The sequence below is a fragment of the Herpailurus yagouaroundi genome, unplaced genomic scaffold (genome assembly GCF_014898765.1).
Source record: "Herpailurus yagouaroundi ecotype Mexico unplaced genomic scaffold, PumYag 199, whole genome shotgun sequence".
NCBI lineage: Eukaryota > Metazoa > Chordata > Mammalia > Carnivora > Felidae > Herpailurus > Herpailurus yagouaroundi.
The window spans coordinates 10,608,812-10,630,493 of record NW_024412430.1 but is presented as its reverse complement, the minus strand read 5'-3'; the positions used below and the strand labels follow the sequence as shown (position 1 = coordinate 10,630,493).

At 47.1% G+C, this 21,682-nt stretch overlaps 1 protein-coding gene across 5 annotated transcripts in view; it reads left to right on the top strand.

Annotated features, from left to right (window-relative positions):
• Window positions 1–21,682, top strand: part of MAMDC2 (MAM domain containing 2) — a 398,140-nt gene that overhangs the window by 240,848 nt on the left and 135,610 nt on the right. For all 5 annotated transcript variants that reach the window (XM_040449383.1, XM_040449385.1, XM_040449386.1 and 2 more), the window contains 2 exons: window positions 6,751–7,045; window positions 7,383–7,496. In XM_040449383.1, the coding sequence (XP_040305317.1) occupies window positions 6,751–7,045; window positions 7,383–7,496 (409 nt within the window). The remainder of the gene's footprint in view (window positions 1–6,750; window positions 7,046–7,382; window positions 7,497–21,682) is intronic.

The window sequence follows — 21,682 nt, the reverse complement described above, 5'->3', positions numbered from 1 at the left end:
AAGAGGGCTTTGGTGGTAGCTAGAGCTGGGTTCACATCCTGGCCCCCCACCCTTGGGCAAGTCACTTAAACTCTTTAGGCCTAGTTTCTTCCTCCATAAATTGACCATGAAACCCCCTGGCACATCACAAACACTCAATGAAAGGTGGTAGTGTTTTCACTATGATGAGTCAGCCCCAAGAACATTTGACTTAAAAAAAATTCAAAAGATTGCCATCAAACCATAGTGAAAGATGTCTGACTCCAAGCTAGGGTTCCGAGTAAACTGATGGAACAAAGATTAACGATAGAAAGTATCTATTTAACTATCTACTCCCTTTCCAATGCCGACTGTAAAGGAAATAGCTGCTTTACCAAATCCAGTCATTTGAGTGTAGGGATTTGAAAAGCAGGGCATATATTTTGTAGTAACAGGACATTTGTTAACAACTGGTTAACATTGGGCCTCGGTCCCTCACAGCAGATGAGTCAGACCTGCAGCAGGCACGTGACTGTCCCCAAGGGGTGAGAGGCAGCTGGTGCTAGTCAGGAACCAAGGGACACTGCCAGCCAGCCTTGGGGCAGAGCCCCCAGACACCTCCTGCAGGAATGCAATGAAGGTCATGGGCAGGACAAGCCACAGAGGCTGGAATTGTTTTACCAGCTTATTCTCGACCTGATAGCATGCACTGAGTGGGGTATGTTGGGGTCTAAGTGTGGAGAGCGAGAGAGAGGGAGAGAGAGAGATAACATGAAAGCAAGACAGAGAAAATGCTGAAGGAGAGGCAGAGGTGAACCCCAGAGTGCATCACAGAGACCCAGAGAGAGACAGACAGACAGACACGAGAGAAAGAAGAAAGATGGAGAGAGGCAGAGACAGACAAAACTCCAGAGCAGAGACAATGTCTTGGCATAGATCAGAGGGGATGCAGGAAGCAAGAAAGGAAAAAAGATAAACAATAAAACCTTGCATTGCGAGCAACTTGTTCTGCGAATGTTCCAGAAGACGAGCAAACATTTCTAAGAAATTTTAACTTGGTAAACGAGCAACGTCTTGCAATAGGAGTAGTATGTGACACTGAATGTCACATGATCACAACGGAGTCCATGGTTCTTGAAATTCACTTTGATATACGAGTGCTTTGGATTACAAGCATGTTTCCAGAATGAATTATGCTCACAAACCAAGGTTTTACTGTATGTATATATAGATATAGATATATAGATATACATATACATATAGATACAGATGTAAATTTTAAAACCTATAATATGTAATAGAAAGCAACCAAAGTAAAATTAATATAAAAGATATTATGAATAGCCTTACATTTGCACTGGACCTACAGTATACAAAGTCCTTTCTGTGTGCCCAAATACGGACCAGTGAGGAATGAGCTTATGACTTCCCATCTTGTCTCTACCTCTTAGAGACCCATGACTTTTGCTGAAAGTCAGACTCTTTCTGCCTCCATTTTCTCTTCTCTAGAATGGGACTGATCAACTGTGTCTGGAAGGGTGGTGCTGAGACATCCCATGCTCGGTCTCCACAGCTGCTGGAGAGTTGAATTTAGCCTCCCACCAAATTTGACTCTACCCGCGAGGGGATTTACATAGATCTGTTTTAATTCATTGCCAGTGTTTGAAAATCAGGAGCTATTACACACATCTCTAGACATTGGGCTTCTTTTGAAAAATTGGGCAAAATAGGCAGAGCCGGACCCCCATCGTGCCATGGCGACTTGGCCTCAAGCGGGTGCCAGCGATGCCCTGTGGTTGGGGACGCTGGCTCCACCATCCCTCCCTAAGCGCCCCCTGCTACCAGCTCAGTTCTTTCATTCATGTTACTTCCCTGGCCGGTGGAGGTTTTGTTTGCAGGCCTTGCTATACCTCGGCAGCCTGTTTCAGCAAAATGGCCTTTCCATGGGTCGGTCTGCCGTCTGTGAGGCGAAGAATGCTTCTTGTCCACCCCTGGGTCCCTGCCCCCAGCGCTGTGCCAGGCACATGGAAGTGCTTGCTGAAGTGACCATTAGGGGGCACTGCATGAGACCATGCAAGGGTGCGTCAGGAGAAACGTCATGAGAATGACGCAGGTGCTCCTGCGAGGCGCACCCGTATTTCTCCTTCCTCTACTGTGCCCAGAAAACTGGAAGACCGAGCCAGATCTCTAGAGCCAGGGGGTTAAACGAAAAGCTGGATCCTTGGTTGAGGGCTCCCCCGAGAGGAGCGGGGAGCAGAGCAGCGCGAGGCTTCGCCAGGCTCTGCGACAGGGCTCGCGTGGCTCTCCGCAGGGACAGGAGCCTTTCCCTGCACGTGGTGTCACGGTGTCGGCAGGTTTGCATTGGCAGCATAGCTGGACGTGTGACCCGGAACAAGTTAATGGACGCTTCTGGGCCTGCTTCATGTTCTGTGAGATGGAGAGAGCGATGTCTCCCTCTCGCGGGGAGGTAGCAGGGTCACGGGAGATGACGCCTGGCACGTGCCTGGCACGTGTTTGCTCTGTGCTTAACCCTTTCTGTATTAGTGTCCTCCAGCTGCCAGAACAAACCAGTGACTTAAAACAGCAGTAAGTTTATTATGTCCCGGCTCTGGAAGTCAGGACTGTGAAGCGAAGGAGTCTGCGGGCTACACTCCCCTGAGGCTATCAGGACAGGCTCTGTTCTTCTCCCTTCCGCTGCAGGTGGCTACAGGTGCTCCTTGGCCTGGGACTCTGCCACTCCCATCACTGTCTCCACCTTTACCCTGTCTGTTACTGTCTTCTGTCTCTGGGAAGGACACTTGCCCTTGACTTGGGGCCTTTAATAATCCAGGGTGATCTTACCTCAAGATCCCTAACTGAATTACCTCTCCATAGCACCTTTTCTAAATAAGGTCACATTCACAACATACCTTTTTTTGGGGGGGGGGGGGAGGGGGGGAGGGCGCTACCATTCAACCCACTATAATACCTAGTGCTTATTGAGCGCCTTCTACAGGCCAGAACTTTGCATTCATTATTTAATCATTCCATTAAGCTAAGTCTTGGAGGAGAGAGTCCTGGGTAGTTCTCATCTGGGGGTCTGATGCTGTTTTTTCCAGAGGTTAAGGCGGTGCTTGGCTCCATGGCTCCATGATTAGAGACCGAAGGAAGTGGGTTAATGCACGTAATTCCTAGATTTTATGGATTCCCTCCTTGGCTCTCTCCATGTGCAATATCCTTTCCCCTGTCTGCAAAATGTCTGTGGTGGACACCAGTGTGCTGTCCGGATCCTCCTTCAAGCAGGGACTTGTCATCCCAGCTGCTGGGATTGTCGTCATCACATGGCCTCCAGTCCTCAGCCCCTCTGGGTCGGCCTCAGTGCAGAAAGCACACCAGGACAGGTGTGGACCACATCCGTCAGTGACTGACGGGAGCAGCAATACAAAGCAGCTGGACATATCAGCCCAACGTGGGATAAACTGGGTGGGCCGTTTCACCACCAGAGTTCCCTGTGGGGTCAGGAGAGACTCTGTGTGACCTGCGCAGCAGTGTCTCCCTCAGCCCAGTCGTGCCTCCTCCTCCCTTCCACACATGCAGAGCCCAAGGGCACCACTTAAGGAATTTTTTTGTTTGTTTGGTTTGTTTGTTTGTTTAGAGAGAAAATGCACGAGCCGGGGGAGGGGCAGAGAGAGTACTCCAAGCAGGCTCCACAATATCAGGGCAGAGCCCTCCCTACTCAGGGCTCCAACCCGCGAACCGTGAGCCCCCTAGTAAACAGCCTGCACACGAACCTCCAAACCACAGTCTGCCTCCCTGAGACACCAACCTGCTCCAGTGTCAAAGGGTCATCTGTGCTCCAGATCCTGCAATTATCTGTGAAATGGAAATTTTACTCCAACTAACTTTGTGTTTATGTGTAATGGCTCAGTTTCCCACAGGCAGCAATAAATGTTGTTGCCTTGACGTTTTAATTCATATTTAAACATTTTTGAAGATGTCTTTACGGCTTTGACGTTTTTCATTTTCCTGAGTCTTGGAACCTGCAGGTGAATGTAAGGCGATCTGAAAACTGCAATATTCTGCAGATGCCTGGAAAAAGGTGTGCCAGTTTGATGGTTGCTAAAAGCTTGCTTGGTTGAAAAGAGTGTTTTGAGGTTTCAAGTGGATTCCTAGCTGTCTCTGCACGTTTCATTAAGTAATTTGATGAAAGTAATCAGATATTTAGCACCATCTGAGCAAGAAATCAAAACAGAACATAAGACAAAGGAGACAGGCTACTCTACCGGTTGAGAGAATAGGCTTTTGGAATAAAGCAGATATGGGTTTCACTATCACTGAAGTCTGCACCTCAGTCTCCTCATCTGTTGAATGGGAGCAATAATAATATTGACACCCCCCCCCCCAGGGTCCTTGTGAAAGTTGAATGAGATTTTCTATTAAAAAAACATTTATAATAGTAAGCATGTTAAATGGTATTTGTTACTAGCTACCACCTGAGGCAAAGCTTATAAACACACACACCCTAAAGAAATTTTAGATTTGGGTCATTGCTCACAGAAAACTCATGAGAATTTGTCCAAGCTTACTTTCAAAGGATCATAAGGGCTTTTTTGTTTTTAGCGACAAAGCTATCAAATTTCTCATATCGAAGGTGACAGCTGAATAGAGACCTTTTCAGGCAGTGTGGGTGTGAGTCATGGATTTCCAGGGAAAGGCATTTCAAGCTGAAGGAACAGCCAGTGCAAAGCTCTGGGAGGACAGCTAGCTTGGAGCTGAGGACCAGCTGAGAGGTCCATGTGGCTGCAGGGTAGATGAGGTCAGAGATGTGAGGGGAGGGGCAGGTCTTGTAGGACCTAGTAGGTCTTTGTGAAGACTGGGTTTTGATTTGCTGATTTGGGAAGCTGTCACAAGTCTGGAGCCAAGGAATGACAGGGCAGATGGCCCGATTTCTGTGTTGAAAGGATGCCCCTGACCACTGGGTTAGGAATGGAGTGGAGGCCTGCAAGGCAGAGAGACAGGGACCCCACCGTTAGGAGGCTCCTGCAGTCTCCCTAGCCAACGATGGCCACTCAGATCAGGGTGGTCACTGTAGGCATGGAACATACTTAGCATCTGCTGTATCTTGAATCCTGAATGGGGCATTTGATAATGTCCTGAGAGGAAAAGATGAGTCAAGGCTAACTCTATGTGCTTTGTCCTGAGCAACTGGAGGAAAAAGATGCTTTTAAAAATTTGTTTTAAAGTTCAAGTTAGTTAACATACAGTGTAGTGTTGGTTTAATCAAGGAGAATGCAAGGGGAGGGGCACCTGGGTGGCTCAGTCGGTTAAGCCTCAGACTCTTGGTTTCAGCTCAGCTCACGATCTCACGGTTGGGGGGAGGGGTTCCAGCCCCTCACATGGAGCCTACTTGGGATTCTCTCTCTCCCTCTGCCCCTCCCCCACTCACTCATATGCTCCATCTCTCTCTCAAAAAAAAAAAAATAAAATAAGTAAATGAACTTAAAAAAAATGCAAGGGGAGGCAGACTGGGGAAGGACTATGAGGTATTCGTGTTGGGACCTGTTAAGTATGAGATAGCTGTTAAACATCCAAATGAAAATGTTGAGGTGGCCGTGAGATAGAAGCATCTGGAGTCAGTGAGCAGTCCGGGCTAGACATATAAATTTGGGAGTCATCAGGCTATACGGTTGGTGCTCCAAACTATGGGACTGGAGGAAATTACTAAGGGAGAGGGGAGCTGAGAGGACACAGCTTGAGGCACTCCAGTGTTCAGGGCTCAGACAGACCAAAAGCAGCAGCATCACAGGATATAGGTCAGGAGCTGCCAGTGAAGGACAAGGAAAACCAGGAGAATTTGGACACAGGTGAAGGCACGTAAACAGGGCTTTGATGGTTGAACAGGAGTTCGTTAGGCCAGGGCTCCCCAAAGCGAGGTCCCAGACTAGCAGCATCACGATCGACATCTGGAAACCTGATAAGAATGTGCACAATCTGAAGCCCCAACCCAGGTCTACCAGATCAGAAACTCTGACAGGTGGGGGCCCTCCAGGGGATTCTGAGGCACCCTCAAAAGTTTGAGAACCACCGACCTAGGCACAAAATTGCCTGCACAAAACCGTAAAGGCCACTAAGAAGAAGAAAAAAAAAAAACGGTCCCCACCACGTTCTTTCCTGGAAAAGAATTTTTAAAAGACACGCTTGGTGCTCAAAGCGCTCACTGTAACTCCTCCCTGACATCACCAGCCCCAGCCCCCACAAGCCAATTTAGAAACCTACTAATTTATCATGGCTCTTTGGAGAGGAGGAATGCCCCCATTTTACGGGACAGAGGGAATCCTGAGAACCAGGCATGCCAGACATTCCACTGCTTAAAAAAAGGGGGGTGGTATTCCAGGCTTAGCATTTCTGGGCCCCGAACGCCCAGAGAATACTGAGAACGCGCTGAGATACAAAGCTTATGTCACCAGTTTCCAAGCTTTCCTCTAGGTTTTCCTAGGAGAATTCCACCCTTTTCCATTCTGGGGAGAAGAAGTTAAAATTAGGGCCAGCCTGCAGCCCTGGTGTGCCAGATGTGGGGAAGCTGTCCCCAGAAATAAGCTGGTTCCCACCGCGGATGGGCGGGGCGGGGCCGGGCGCCTCCAGTCCCAGCCCCGCGGAGGGGCTGCTGGAAGGCCTGCCCCCCTCCAAGTGTCTGCAAGAGGTCTGGTCCCGAGCTTTAAAACCCTGAGCCAAAGCCCTGCATCCCGACCTCTCCTCTCCCGGCCAGTCCTAGCTGGCTTTTCAAAAGTGTGCAATTGTCTCCTTCCCGCCCAGCCCAATCCTCGCCCGGGACCAGCTGTGCGCCGCGCCGGCTTCACCCGGGACGCGATCGAGCGGCGCTCCCCAGTCAGGCACCCCCAGCTTTCCGCTCAGCAACCCGAGCCGCTCCGCAAACTTGGGCAGCTCCAAGTGCACGCTCTGCCTCTCGCCTGGTCCGTCCCCGGCGCGCCCGCTCCCCTCCACCGGGGCTGCCGGTCCCAGCGGGCCGGTAGCTTGCACCCCCTTCGGGTCGTCCTCCCTCCCCGAAGCGCGACCATGCTGCTAAGGGGCGTCCTCCTGGCAGTGCAAGGTAAGTGCGAGGACCCAGGGGGACCCCCGGGGAGCGCCCTCGTGACCCGCTCCCGCAGCCCCGGTGGCCGGCTTGCCGTCCTGGGCTGGGCTAGCCGAGGGCGCCCCGGGATCTTCTCCGACAGCCGTACCCCTCTCCGAAGCCTGGAGTGGTGCTGCGGGTGCACGCAGGGCCCGCGGGGCAAGCGCCGGGGGCGGGGAGGGTATAGTGGTGCACCCCTCTCGCGCCCCTCCCGCGCGCATTCCCGTCACTTTCACCCTGTCCCCCCCGGGGCGCCCCGAGTTGGTGCAGACGCTCCCAGGCCGAGCCCCAACTGAAACTCGTTTTGTGCCCGCAGCCCTGCAGCTTGCGGGAGCCCTGGACCTGCCCGCGGGTTCCTGCGCCTTTGAAGAGAACACCTGCGGCTTTGACTCGGTGCTCCAGTTTCAGCCCTGGTTTTTAAACGAGGAAGGTAAGGGGGCTCCCGAGCCACCCGGGCCCCGAGGTGAACTTTCCTCCTTGCTGGTTGGCTCTTTCTCAAGGGCAATGCTATCTTGGAGTTAAATCCCCTCCGGAGGAAAAGTGTGAGTCATGGATCCTCCTTCCAACCTTCAGCTGTGCGAGGCCGAGGAAGACGTGGGGGCGGGGATGCCCTTTGTTTACCTGGCCCCCGGGTGGAAGCGCTGAGATTTTCGCGCCCCCTCCCCCGCCCCCCAGCACTTCCTAATGGAAGGGAGAAAGGGACACAGCTACTGACTGTCACCCTAGCTGTGTGCCCTCTGCAGGTTGTCAGCCTCTCTGGTCCTCAGTAGACACCTTTACGAGCCGGGAGAGTTGGATGGGAGGTAGTTCTGTTCCCACACTGCAGAAATGGTTCCCCAATTCTGTGATGAGACCTCAGTGATAAGAGCTCGTGGTTACGCTGTGCCTCAGTGTGTTGCTGCTGACTTCATCCTCCTACTTCTGTTGTGTTTGCAACCCAGCACTTAGCAAAGGAGGAAATGAGTCCGTGACTGTGTGCCTGAGGTCACTGGGCTGGGGCGTTGGTCATCGCCTCACCACTACATACTGTTTGGGTTCTGGTGACAGTTTAAATGTGGGTCTTCGGATGTTTCTTCTTGCCCTTCACTATGTGGTAAAAACACAAGCAGCCCTCCAGCGCTCCACAGCAGGCCCTGGGCTCACCCTCTGCTTTGCTTTTCCCCCCCTCGGTGAGCCCATTTGTAGAAGCCTGATGCCCCAGGACATTTGGACTGGGGATAGCCTCCTTTAAAAACACAGCAGCTTAAAGGAGATCAGCTTCCCCTCTGAGCTGTCCTCTGTCCCCAAGGCGTCCCAGCTGGCTTCCCCGGAGCTGGGTGGAGGCCACACCCCTGCTTCGCACGCACAGCCTGTCACCACAGCTTGCCCTGGCCCACGCTTCTCCTGGGCTTCTGTTGGCCTCTCGGACCCTCACGGGTGGGCGATATTACCCCGTTTTACAAAGGTGGCCATTTCAGTCTCAGAACGGTCAAACGGCTGGCCCACGACACATGGTGTCACTCCACAGCTGGCCCTGAGCTGTCTAGTTAAGGGGAAGAACCTGGAAGGAAGCAACTCAGTAGCAATCTTTATTTATTGCCAACAGTTGCCAGGTCTTGACCGCTACAGTTTACTTCGGGATGGCTGGGGAAAAAGCAACCCCTGACTTCCTACCTGAGGGGTTCTGACCCTGCTGATGGCCTTGGGAAGGTCTCTGTCATCTCGCCACCCCACCTTTTCTTACCCTGTCCCTGCTGTGGGCGAAGCACCCTGAGAGACCACTGGATGTGGACCGTGGGACGGGCATTATTCCCTAGCACTACCAAGCTTCTCAGGCTTCAGCTGCACAGGAATTACCTGGTGTGCGTGTTACACAGATGCTGAGCCCCTCTCCGCCCGAGTACCAGATTCACTGGGCCTGAGAATTTGCATTTCGAACAAGTTCCCAGGTGTTGCGGCTGGTCTGAAGACGATGCTTTGAGAACCACTGACCACAGTGTGTTTTTACACAACACACACATGCACCCACTCACACACCTGTCCCCCAGTGCTGGTGGCCCTGAGCAGAGCGGGAATTGGTGAGAAAGGGCCACTGGCGTGACGCTGAGACGGAAAACCTGCTTAAATCTTGTGCCCTCAACACGCCTCCTGCCTCACGCTAGTCCTGGCCCCAGGTGAAGGACATCAACATCACCCCTTAATCCAGGAGGCCCAGTCTCAGAGCCCCCACCCCCAGCAGGGTGGCTCCTCACGGCCTGCTCCGGGGTCAGTGGATGCGCCACAGCAGGCTGAGCTTAACCCGCCTTCCAGACCCACAGGAAATGCTGGCTTGGCCCGTTTGCACCCAAGTGGCAGTTAAACAGCGCCCCTTCGGGGAAAACAGGAAGATGCTTATAATAGGAGAAGGTGATTATGGTTTAATAGTATAATGGAAGCACTGTTGCTTTCCTTCTAGCTTTCTTTCTCGCTTCTAACGGCCACTGCTTTCTGGCTCAGGATCAGGACTACTGGCTTGGCTGGGGGGAAGTTAATTCATTCTCCTCTGAGCTTTCCCGGCAGAAGACAAGAGGCAGGGTAGGCCTCATTCGCTGGAGAGCAATGTTTTCCAAAGGCCAGAACTTGGACGCGACCAAGCGCCCTCCAGAGGGGCAGTGAGGTGTGCGCCTGCCGAGAGGCCATCGCTAAGAATTTCCGTTGTAAACCCGTTCTCGGGTTGGTCAATTAAAGATGATAAAATCAGCAGAGGCGGCAGTTTGGCAAGCTGTGGCCAAGCCTCTCTGCAGATTTACTTCAACTTGCTGCAGGAATCCTTTGAGACTGGTTCCATCCACCGCCACGTGTTGAGTACACCATAGAAAGTTGTAGGTTTCGGGGGCGCCTGGGTGGCGCAGTCGGTTAAGCGTCCGACTTCAGCCAGGTCACGATCTCGCGGTCCGGGAGTTCGAGCCCCGCGTCGTGCTCTGGGCTGGTGGCTCGGAGCCTGGAGCCTGTCCGATTCTGTGTCTCCCTCTCTCTCTGCCCCTCCCCCGTTCATGCTCTGTCTCTCTCTGTCCCAAAAATAAATAAAAACGTTGAAAAAAAAAAAAAGAAAGTTGTAGGTTTCAGAGACCTTTGCCCACGAGTATTTGGCATACAAATGGCACTTTATGTCCTTGGTCAGTAGGTTAATTTGCGGGGAGGAGGCCCAGTGCAGGGAATTAAGTAGGGAAACAAATCTGCGAATTGGAATCTCATCACAGGAAAATCAAATCTGGGGGTAATTGTGTCAGGCCCTTGCTCAAACTATCCCTCCGCTGCCCCAAATTGTATGTAAGGTCGGCTTCTGTGGCGCCTTTCCAGTATTAGGTCTCTAAGAGTCTGCCATTGCAATTCCAATGTCTCTAGTTCATGGCCATCTTGAAATATACTTGATCTCCACTGGGCATGGGATGGCTGAGTTTTGACCAGTGTTGTTTGCTTGGATTGTGTACCACAATGGAGGGTGCCCCCAGAACAGGGCGGGGGCGCCAGTGCCGGTGATTAGATGCTGCAGTCCAGTCTTGTCTACTTTCTAGATTTGCTAACATTGCCCAATTTAGTTTAATTTCCCTCTACACTTTTTGGAGAATATTTTTATTTCCTCTAAGTTGTCAAGGGAAGTGAGATTATGTTAGACTCAAACTGGAATTCACGTCTAAATTTTAGGTTTGAATTAAATCCAGGAAAGAAGAGATCTATTTAATCCTATAAAAATCTTCTTTATTCCTTCATTCATCCTGTTAAAAAAAAAAAAAACTTGTTTATTCATTCACAGCTCAGAGAATACTGGAAGCTCTTTGGACAGTGGTCCTCAGGTGAAATCGAGACTGTTGGTTCCATTTACCCAATGCCAGCTGTGGGGGCAGAAGCCCTTTGGCTGAGGATTCTTGGAACCCAGTAAGTTGGCCTCACACTGGAAGAGTCACAATCAAATGAATCATCGGGTGAATTTTGGCTCCACTCCAGGCTGTGGACACCTTGGCTTAGCACCTTTAACCTAACTCTGTAAGGAAGCCATTGGAGGAACTGAGGAAGGGGGGGGAGGTAAAAACCCAGTCCAGGTACCACTCCTTAACTGGAAGCTGAGAACGCTAAGCCCCCCAGAGGAAGGCAAATAAAGAAATGTGTTAGGTGAACGGGCGATAAACAAGGAAATTCAAAGCACTTGTTTGTAGGGAATGCGTCTTTTGCACAACAGTGGGGGTCGGGTTTGAGGAATGGCCTAATATGGAAGAGTGTGGATGGTATTTGTGCCTCGGAGCGAGTGATGCTATCTGAAGCAGGAAGACAGGCTACAAGGTTTGGCATTACCAGGGGGTAACGTGGGGGACGTGGTAGAGTGCGCTGAACTCACTTTGTAAGTACGCGCATATGTCTTTCTGACGCCCCCGCTCTTTATCCAAACCCATTTCTTCTCTCTTACAGACACTTTCAGCTACTTGGCCATCTGAGTTTCGGTTCTGTGCTCTGTCATGTGCCAGTTATTATTTAAAATGATAAATCCCACCTGATATTCCACCTACAGCCAAAAGTCTGCCTGGGAGCCCCACAGGCCTTCTTGGAAGAGGGAGACCAGTCCTCCCTTCCTGTGAATTACAGCTCTTTTCCTGACTCTGGGAGAATCACCTTAGCATCCCCCCGACACCACCAGTTCATCAGGTAGTTCCCACCCCCATGGGCCTGCTTAGACCCGAGTTGCCTCTGCCTGTTGGTCTCTCAGTACACTCTCAGTAGAAACACACTCCCATGTTGTGTGGAGACTGGAAAGCAGTGCAAGTCTGGCGTATTCCTTTGATGTCCCTTGGAGAGACAGTCAATCCCAGGAAATGGCCAAGTTACTCCTGCAGTATCACATGCCTCTCCCTGGGGCTGCCCTGGCTAGTGCTGCTCTCAGGTTGACCATAGCTGCCGTGTGCTGTGCCTGAGTCCAGCTTGACTCTGCCCTGGCCCTGCCTAGGATCCTAGATCTAGAACTGGCCTTTGGAATTCATCCAGTGCAACCTCCTCATTTTACAGGGGAGCATGCTGGGGCCCACACAGGCTGCCAGTCATGGTCATGGACCAAGCAGGGGACAAGGCCTCACTTCCTTGGCTCTCCACTTGTTCTATGCTCCAGCCTTAGTGCACTTCTCCTAGCATCCCTGTCACTATGGGTCCTGGGCCCTGGAGCTTTGGTGTATTAATTATAAAATGTTGGAAAGTCTTCATCAGGCAATTAATTATATATTTCATACATATGGAAGAACATGGGTTCCAAAGGCACAGTGCTTTGGGCCTAGCAAACCCATAAAGCACTACATGTTATGCCATCTTGTGTATTGATTCACTCTTGCAGAGCTGTAGACATCTCACCTGCCTGTAATCTTCAGCATACAGAAAAAGACCTGGCATATTGGAGATGCTCAATAAATATTTGTTGGATAAATTTGCACAATGAGTAATTCTAGTATTGGATGATTGAAAAGCCCTTATGCGATTTCGTCTGTGCTCCCGGTTCATTCTGCTCCTTCAAAGGTAATTCTTCATCTGTCTGATTGATGGCATGGAGTCTTTTATGAGAGTCCTAGCCAAACTGATCTCTTATCCCCTAAGCCCTTGGGCAGGTCCCTACCCCTCGGCCTCCCTGTCCATCAGTCTGGGTTCTTGGTTTCTCTTACCTGGCCCCTCCACTTGGGATTTAACCTGCCTGGACTGGTTATATCTGCCTGCTCCTCCCTGTATTGACTGACTTTTTTGGACATAGGCTCTGACAGGCCAACCCCCTTCCTATCAAGGCCAACACCTCATCTGGGTTTTTACCCTACTCAAATTAGAGTTGCCCAACAGGAAGTGGCTACCCAGCTCCTGTCCTCATCCCCCACGAAGCACCTTAGGAGTTTTAGGATGCTTCCCTTCTCATAACTGCACAAGTCAGCTGTGGTCACCATATGTTGGGAGGAAAAAAAGAATCCCTTGTCGTGGGACTTTCTGCTTTCGTTAACACCTTCAAATCCCCTAGCATACAGTTAGCATGTTTTGTGACTTGCATCTTGGCATATAGTATTTATAAAAAATTTGGATTCTTGGGGCGCCTGGGTGGCGCAGTCGTTTAAGCGTCCGACTTCAGCCAGGTCACGATCTCGCGGTCCGTGAGTTCGAGCCCCACGTCAGGCTCTGGGCTGATGGCTCAGAGCCTGGAGCCTGTTTCCGATTCTGTGTCTCCCTCTCTCTCTGCCCCTTCCCCGTTCATGCTCTGTCTCTCTCTGTCCCAAAAATAAATAAACGTTGAAAAAAAAATTTTTTTTTAAAAATTTGGATTCTTAAAATAGCACAACCTCCTTGCTAGGTCACCCCAGCAGTGGACCTACTTCTATCTCTTGTTAAATAATATTTGATTTTTAAGAATTTAAGTGAAACCCCATTGTGTCAATGTAAGTGATGGGTATCTTAATACATACAGCTGGTAGGTAGTTACACATGGTCTTGACATCTTGGTTGTTCTCTGTATATATCAAATGTGTTTATAAATATCATATCATGTATATGGGAACATATCAGTAATTACCAATGATATATATATGAAATACCTACAGGAAGAAGGTAGTGCTTAACACAGATGAACATATTGCTAATGATAAATGAGGAAGTTATTTAAAAGCAAGGAACTTTCACAGTATATCAGAAGTTTCTGTTGTATGTATTAGGCCATGCCCAGTTAAGCAAAGCAGAATGTCTTATGTAATTTTGGCAAAGCATTCCCAACAAAAATTAAGAATTTATAGAGAATTCTCATACTATGCATTAAACCAGTGGTTCTCAACACTGACTGGATGTTAAAATCACCTAAAAATTTCTTTCAAAATTGTCATGTCAAGGTCCCACCCCAAGAGACTCTGATTTATTTGGCCAGAAATAAGACCAGACTTGGCATAGTTAATCAATAAACAAACACTAACAAATGAACAAACTCCCTAGGTGATTCTCATATGTGCCCAGGGTTGAGGACAGTGCTTTGTAAGGACTGCCAACTGTCCACCCCCTCCAGATATAAGAAAGAAGAAATGCCCTCTTGTTAAGAATCCTTTGAATCTGGGGTGCTTGTGTGTCTCAGTTGAGTGTCTGACTCCTGATTTTGGCTCAGGTCATGATCTCACAGTTCATGGGTTCAAGGCCCATGTTGGGCTCTGCACTAACAGCTTTGAGCCTACTTGGGATTGGGATTATCTCCTTTCTCTCTCTGCCCCTTTGGCTCATGCTTGCTCTCTCCCTGTCTCTCAAAATATACAAATAAACCTAAAAAAAAAAAAAGTATGCTTTGATTCTCAGTTGCCAGGAGAACCTGCACAGTGCCTAGAGTAACACTCAAGGCCCCCCGTGATTTGCCCCAAATCGTAAATCTGCTCCCTTCCCTCCTGTTAACCTCTAATGTGCTGTTTGTCAACACACCCTTTAATGTCTTGCCTTTGTCTGTATTTGTATTGTTCTCCACATCTGTTTTCTGCTTTTTTATTCCCCTGATCCATCTTGGCCTATTGAAATCCTACTCTCCACCCCCACCCCGCCCCCCATGCCTTAAGGTTTGGCTCTTTTTTTTTTTTAAGTGTATTTATTTATTTTGAGAGACAGTGGGGAGGGGAGGGGGAGAGAGAGAAGGAGAGACAGAATCCCAAGTAGGCTCTGTATTGTCAGCACAGAGCCCAATATGGGGCTTGATCTCACAAACCGTGAGATCATGACCTGAGCTGAAATCAAGAGTTGGACGCTTAACTGGCTGAGCCACCGAGGTGCCCCAAGACTCAACTCTTTCTTGAAACATTCTCTGAGTTTCCCCGGTAGATGAACATCTCCCTCCCCTCCCTTCCCCTGGCCTTCTTCACTTCCCACTGTATGTCTTCTCCTTAGCCCCTCCTTGTCAGGGTCCCCACCCCTTCACCTGGCCAGGACCTTACATCTTTGAGGACAGGGATCACATCCTCTCCACAATGACGGACAAACAGCATGTGGTATCAGCAAACACTTCAAATTTAATCAATCTCTAAAGCCCTTGTCGAGATTAATAGAAAAAAAAAAAAAAACAACCCAACCCTTGCCATGTTCCCCTGTGGTAAAAGAGGTTGTGTTTAATAATCCTTCCTACTGTAGGACTTCAAGGACTTTGGAGGCTAGTGTTTTAATTTCCAAGTATAACAGGGAAGCAGTGTTTCAGCTTGTCTCACCCGCAGGTGGTCTGTTCCATCTCTGACATACCAAGGGACAAATAGCCCTTGGATTATTGACTCATTACAGCTACCTAAGACCCTTGATCCTCTGTCATCACAAACAATCACAATGCAACCTTGAGAGTGACACTGCTTGGTCTGTAAAGTATTTTTAGCAAAAGATTATCAGACTTTAAGTTAGCTTTTGAGAGCTGTTTTTCCAAAGGAACTCAAGTGTAAGACACCAACAGTAGCGACCCTGATGGATAAAAGCGGGTAGAGATATTTGCTCTTTGAAGAAGCCCTTGCATATGGATGTGGCAAATGAGAAAACCAAAGGATTGGGCTTGTGATTTAGTGAGATCTGTCAGAATATTTGCCTCCTCTAAGTTATAAGAAAGTGATTTGTGTTTTGGGTGATTCTGAGGCAAAGAATAAGATAATAAAACAGAACAAAATGTACCATAACTTCATAGTGTCATGAATGAATCATACATTTTACAGAAAAAGCATCTAAGAATATCCATTCTACCGATGCGCATTTGGAGTGCCTATAATCTATCAGGCATTATATTAATAGTCGGAGTACATAGAGAACAGGAGTACGTACAAGGCCACGGTCCCTGCCCTTGGGACCCATACACCAATAGGAGGAGACACAAATCTGTAATTATGGTAGAGAGCAAACAGAACTGTACATAGTCACGGATCTTCATTGTAAACAGCAGAAGTTTGCTATTTAAATAAAGCAGAAAAACTTATTGGAAAAGTAGCAGCTTTCAGAATCAACAGGAAGTCTAGAGAGCTATATTTGGGCAAGAATAAGGAGTGCAAAGTGTAGGCAAGACCCTTCTGGAGGAACCATTTGTGTGACTTTGTTATTGGTCTGCTGGACCTGCCTGTTCATTATTCCTGTGGACAGTGGGTAGTGATGTGGCCTGCTAACCAGTCTAGTAGCTGTGAGGAAGGTTGATTTGAGGGAGATATGACTGGCAGTGGGGTGGCTCATCAGGGGGCAATCCAGTGGTCCAGCTGAGAGTGGATGAGGGCTTGAAATGGGACAGGGGTAGCAGGAATGAAAGGGAGAGAGTAAATAAAATACCAGAAAGGGGACTAAATTGGCAGGACTTGTTGATTGATGGGGTGGGATGAATCAGAGGGAGAGTGACTCCCTGGCTTCTAGGTGGGGCAGCTGTTTGGTGGTGACCATAGTTGGGGGATTTCAGGAGCGCCATCATGTTAGGGGAGAAGGTGTGTTCCATTCTGAGTTGCGTGGGAAACATCCAGGTGGAACCCTTTGATTCAAGAATCTGAAGGTCAGGTACAACCTGGGCAGGACTATGGCCTTGGGAATCTTCAGCATGAAGACAGCAGTTGAAATCTTGAGCAAGAACGAGATCATCCAAGGAGAACCATCTCGAGGTGGAGCCTTGACCTCACTGTGAAGATTAGGCATCCAAAAAGGGTGGTGGAATGAGAGATACAGGAGGAACCAGGTGTGTGTGAAGAGAATTAGGGAAGTATAGGTCACCGGAAGCCAAAGCAATTCGAAGTTTCAAGAGGAGCATGTGACCGGCAGGGCCAAGGGCAGCACAGAGGTGTGCATAGAGGACTTATCTGTTGGAATTGACATTGTGGTTTCCATGGAATGAGGAGGACAGACCAGGATACCCTGGTGGAAGCATGAGGGGCAAGTGCAGACAACAGAGAATTCTTGGCAAAGAAATTTGGGTGTTCTCCCTTTCTTAGAGAGAGATTCAACCAGACCTACCAAAAAACTTGAGATGACAGGTTTTTGTTTTTATTTTGTTTCACTTTTTTTTTTCTTTCTTTTAGGGAGGGGAGACTTGAGTTTGTTTATGGACTAAGTGGAAAGGACCAGCAAGAAAGTTTCTGGAGAGAGGGGGCCATCTTCATTAGCTCTGCATTAGACCCAATTTCCACTTGGATAATTCAGAAACGTCAAGAATATATGAATCTCACAGACCCATGCAACCCAGGAGCCCTCCACCAAATGGCTCAGTAACACTTGAGTGTCAATTTTAAAATGCAGGAAATTTTATTTCTACTGTAAATGCAGAGGATGTAGGAGGTTAGGCTGAATCTGTGGTACTTACGATGCATCCTGGAACCCACTCATTAAGATCCAAAAACAAACCTTTCATAAGTGATAGGGGAATCTTTAGGTATAAGGAAACTTTAATGGCGATGTGGATTCTATTTCTTTAGAAGAATGGTTCCCAGTGAGAAGTGTGACATGAAACCTGACGAAATAGTTATACAGTAGCTTCTTACATAGCCAGGTTCTGTGATCCACAGGTAGCATTTCATGGCATGTGCCAAGGACACTTGTTGTCCTTATCTCTGACCTGCATGACAGTTCTAGGGGTGGTTATTATCAGTTATTATGGTATTTTGCAGATGAGAAAGAATGAGACACGGAGAGATTAAGATAACAGGCCCAGGGCAACACAGTTGGAGAGTCAGGATATGGACTGCAGCCCACCCGGCTACAAAGACTTGAGCTTCTCTTGGCCCTGGGCTCCCTCCCATCAGTGAGTAGGATGATGCCTTTGTACTTAGAGAGGTCAACCCCAAGGACGATTGACCTGCAAGATTTATGCTTCTCTAGAGATAGTGGAAAACCTCTGCAAAATATTGATGATGTCCTGACGTTCCAGCTCTGGGGTTCTGGGCCGCAGCTACACCTGCCGTGCGGTGGTGAGCCTTTGGAATCAAGCAGGCATCGAGCAGAGATACAGAAACATAATTTTACTTATTTTTGTCCACAACAGATGAAAGTTTACTTTTGGAACCATTTTAAGGATTCTCTTGTCAGTCCTCAGTGTAATCTTGGCAGAGAACTTGGGGAAAAATTTATAGCTTGACCTAAGACACTTTGGCAGTCCTAAGGAGTACTCCTCAACTTGAATTCATCCATCCCTACAGTGAAAGAATCAGAAGAGTACACAGATAAGTGTATTTTTTGCAAGCCAGTGGCCCCCCTGGACGAGAAGTTTAGTATGTACTCATTCTCTTACTCTTAACAGGATGGCAATGTTGCTCTACAGCAGTGTGACACAGAACTTAGGTCTATGCTTAGAAAAATTTCCATTCCTTATTTGACAAAATTTTGCTTCACTGCCAAGGAGAACTCAAGTGTTATTTGGGGCCATGCTTATAAAAATGAAGATGACTTTAATATGCTTTAACTTCACCGAGAAGCTACCTTCTCTGCTCACTAATATTGTATGACTGAAACCATCTTGCCTGAAACTGTAACTTAACATTTCTTTTTTTAAGCTTCTGCAGATTTCTTCTGTGTTTGTGACTTTATTAAAAATGGATAATAGAGAATGTTTCTTTGAAGGGTGTTATGACCGTGCATTAGTGCATTTTAAAATATAAGCTTGATGGAAACCCTTTGGTTTTCCATTACAAATCCTGAATCTGAAATCACACCATTGTTCCTGAAGACTGTTTCTCTTTTCCACAAATTCTGATGAGGACAATGTGAGTGAAACATTAATACCTTTTTTTTTTAAGAATCAACACTGGAGAGCAGACTGTTTTGAACTCACGTTTCATACTTAGGAGTAACTGGGGAAAGAAACCCAAATACATCCTAGGTTATATATTAGTTTTGCAGATTTTCATCTTTGTTGTCAACATAAAAGTCAACAAACTACCTACACATAGTTCTCTAGTAAATACTGTATAATAAGAGAGAAACGATATTGAAGATTACATATTTAAAGATGTATAGTATAGGGACACCTGTGTGGCTCAGTTATGCGTCTGACTTCGGCTCAGGTCATGATCTCCATAGCTCGTGAGTTTGAGTCCCGACTCAACTGTGCCGACAGCTCAGAGTCTGGAGGCCACTTTGGATTCTGTGTCTCCCTCTCTCTCTGCCCCTCCCGGTCATGCTCTGTCTCTCCCTCCTTCAAAAATAAATAAACATAAAAAATATTTTTAAAAAATAAAATAAAGATGCATAGTATTGACATGAAGTTATGATTCATTTTTAGTCTCAGGCTTATGGAATAGAACCTCTTTGTTATCCATATACATATGCTTTAAAGGGTGCTAAATTTAAAAGGACACTGGCAGTTGTAGGGCGTAAACTCCGGGCTGGTAGACCACACCCCCATTTAAAGAACGTATCAATAATTACCAACAATGTCATGTTCATGTTTGAGCCAAGTGGCCTCTTGTCTGTCAAGTATGCTACTAAGCATCTTTTGAGAGAGAATAAAGGTGACTTATTTGTCTAACAGCTCAAAGCAGACAGCTCAGTTGCTAAGAAAGTTTCTCTGTCCCTCCAAATATCCGTCAAGCCTCTGCCTCTCCACAAACTCAGCTACTTACAAATAAAAATTGCTGGAAGATGAACAGGGTGTAAAATGGTTTATATTTTTAATTAGCCTCATTCATTTATCATTTTGGTTATCAGGAAGTCACTCATAATTGTGTGACTGTGTCCCTGTCATAAAATAAATTTGGACATATTTACGAGGGATCTCTTGCTGAGCATAATATTAGCCTAGTAGTCTAAGAATTCTTAGAAAATTAATACATCTTGGAAAAATAGAGACTGTTCACTATCATCCTGTTCAAATGTGCAATCAATCACGGTCACACACAAAAGACACTGCATTTTAGCCTCAAGTGATTGGAAAACTTTTTCTGGGACACATTTGACAAAGGTAGCAAAGAAGAGAGAACTGCAAGAATTCAGAGTTCCAATCTCCTTTAGTCTCCATCACCAACCCCTGGGTGCATTCCAGAATGATTTGCCATCACAGTGCTACCTTCAGCTGGGAGCTGAGGATGGTGTGTGGCACATTTTATTTAAATATTTTGAGAATGGACATATCAGTGATCATTTTTTATATTTATCCTCAAATCTCATTTCAGAGTTGCTAAAAAAAAAAAAAGACCCTCAAAGACCAAAGTTGTATTTGCAAGCATTTACTGAGCACTGGCTGATTGTGTCGGCACTGAGCCAGTAAACCTAGAAGAAAAATGAATAATAACAATTATTTTATATAACATTTATTGAGCAATTATTATGGATCTCTTGCATGTATAATCTCATTGACTGTTTACAAAGACCCCATGAGGAAGACACTCACTATAGATGAAGAAGAAAGTGGGGTTTATAGATTTTTTTTTTTTTAACATACCCAGAGTCATGGAACAAGAAATTGATGGGGCCTGGATGTTAACCTGTGTTTGTCTCCACAGACTAAGAAAATAACCATTCTGCTATTTTCGCTTTCTTTTCCCACTCTCCCTTGTCACGATGTCTTAAAGGATCTTTGTAATAGAAATGATAATAGTAGTCACAGTAATAGATAACTCTTATGGAGTAATTTCCCTCATTTATTGGCTGTTCCGTATGTTTGATGTTATTAACTGATTCAATTCTCCCAATATCTCACTAAGTTGAATCTTATTTTCATTTTCATTTGAGGGTTCCAGAAAGTGAGGCATACAGAAGTAATATAACTTGCAGGTCACAGACATCCTGGGTGGCAGGGCTGTATCTCATAAAAGATTTTCTTTTCTTTTATTAATTAATTTATATATTTTAGCAGGGGGAGGGGCAGAGAGAGAGAGGGAGAGAGAATCCCAAGCATGCTTCTTGTTGACACAGTACAGAGCCTAAGGTGGAGCTTGAATTCACTAGCCCTGAGATCATGAACTGAGCCAAAATCAAGAGCCAGACACTTAACCGACTGAGCCACCCAGGTGCCCCTCTAAGAGATTTTCTGGTTCCAGCCTGTGTTCTGTGAAGGATACAGCAGTTATAATATTCATTTATTTTCACTACACTTTGAGGCGAGAAACATTTCTACTTGAGTTCTGATGTGAATAACTGAGAGAACCAAGTGAGGACATTACTTCTTCCAGATTCTTCCATCCACAAGGGCCCTACCACCAAGTAAATTCTAATTCGAGGAAATGCAAAATTAATCTTTTCCTTTAGAAATGGCATGGGGCCCTGGGACAAGAGAAGAATTCCTGGCTGGTTCCAAGTTCTAAACGAATTACTTTGGGAGCTACTATGAGAGTCTTTCAGGCACAGCATCCCCATGACTGCCCTTGCATTCTGTGGACAGATTCCAGCAGAACTTGTGTTTCTTGATAACCTTATTGGTCTTGTTTTGAAAATGAGTCAAGTATTCTCATGCAAAAAAAAAAAAAAAAGATAGAGAAAAGGAAAATGTAATATTTGTCTGCTTGGGATACACAAAAAGACATTAGGGGCTCAAATTGGTAGAGATGTAAGCAGGAGTTACGATATAAGCTGAAGGACAATGAGACCCTTGGGATAAAGGCAGATGGTAAGCTCATCTCTTTCTCTCTCTCTCTCTCACTCACTCACTCACTCTCTCTTTTCATTCTGTAGTGGGTGATGTCTGTTGACCCAAAG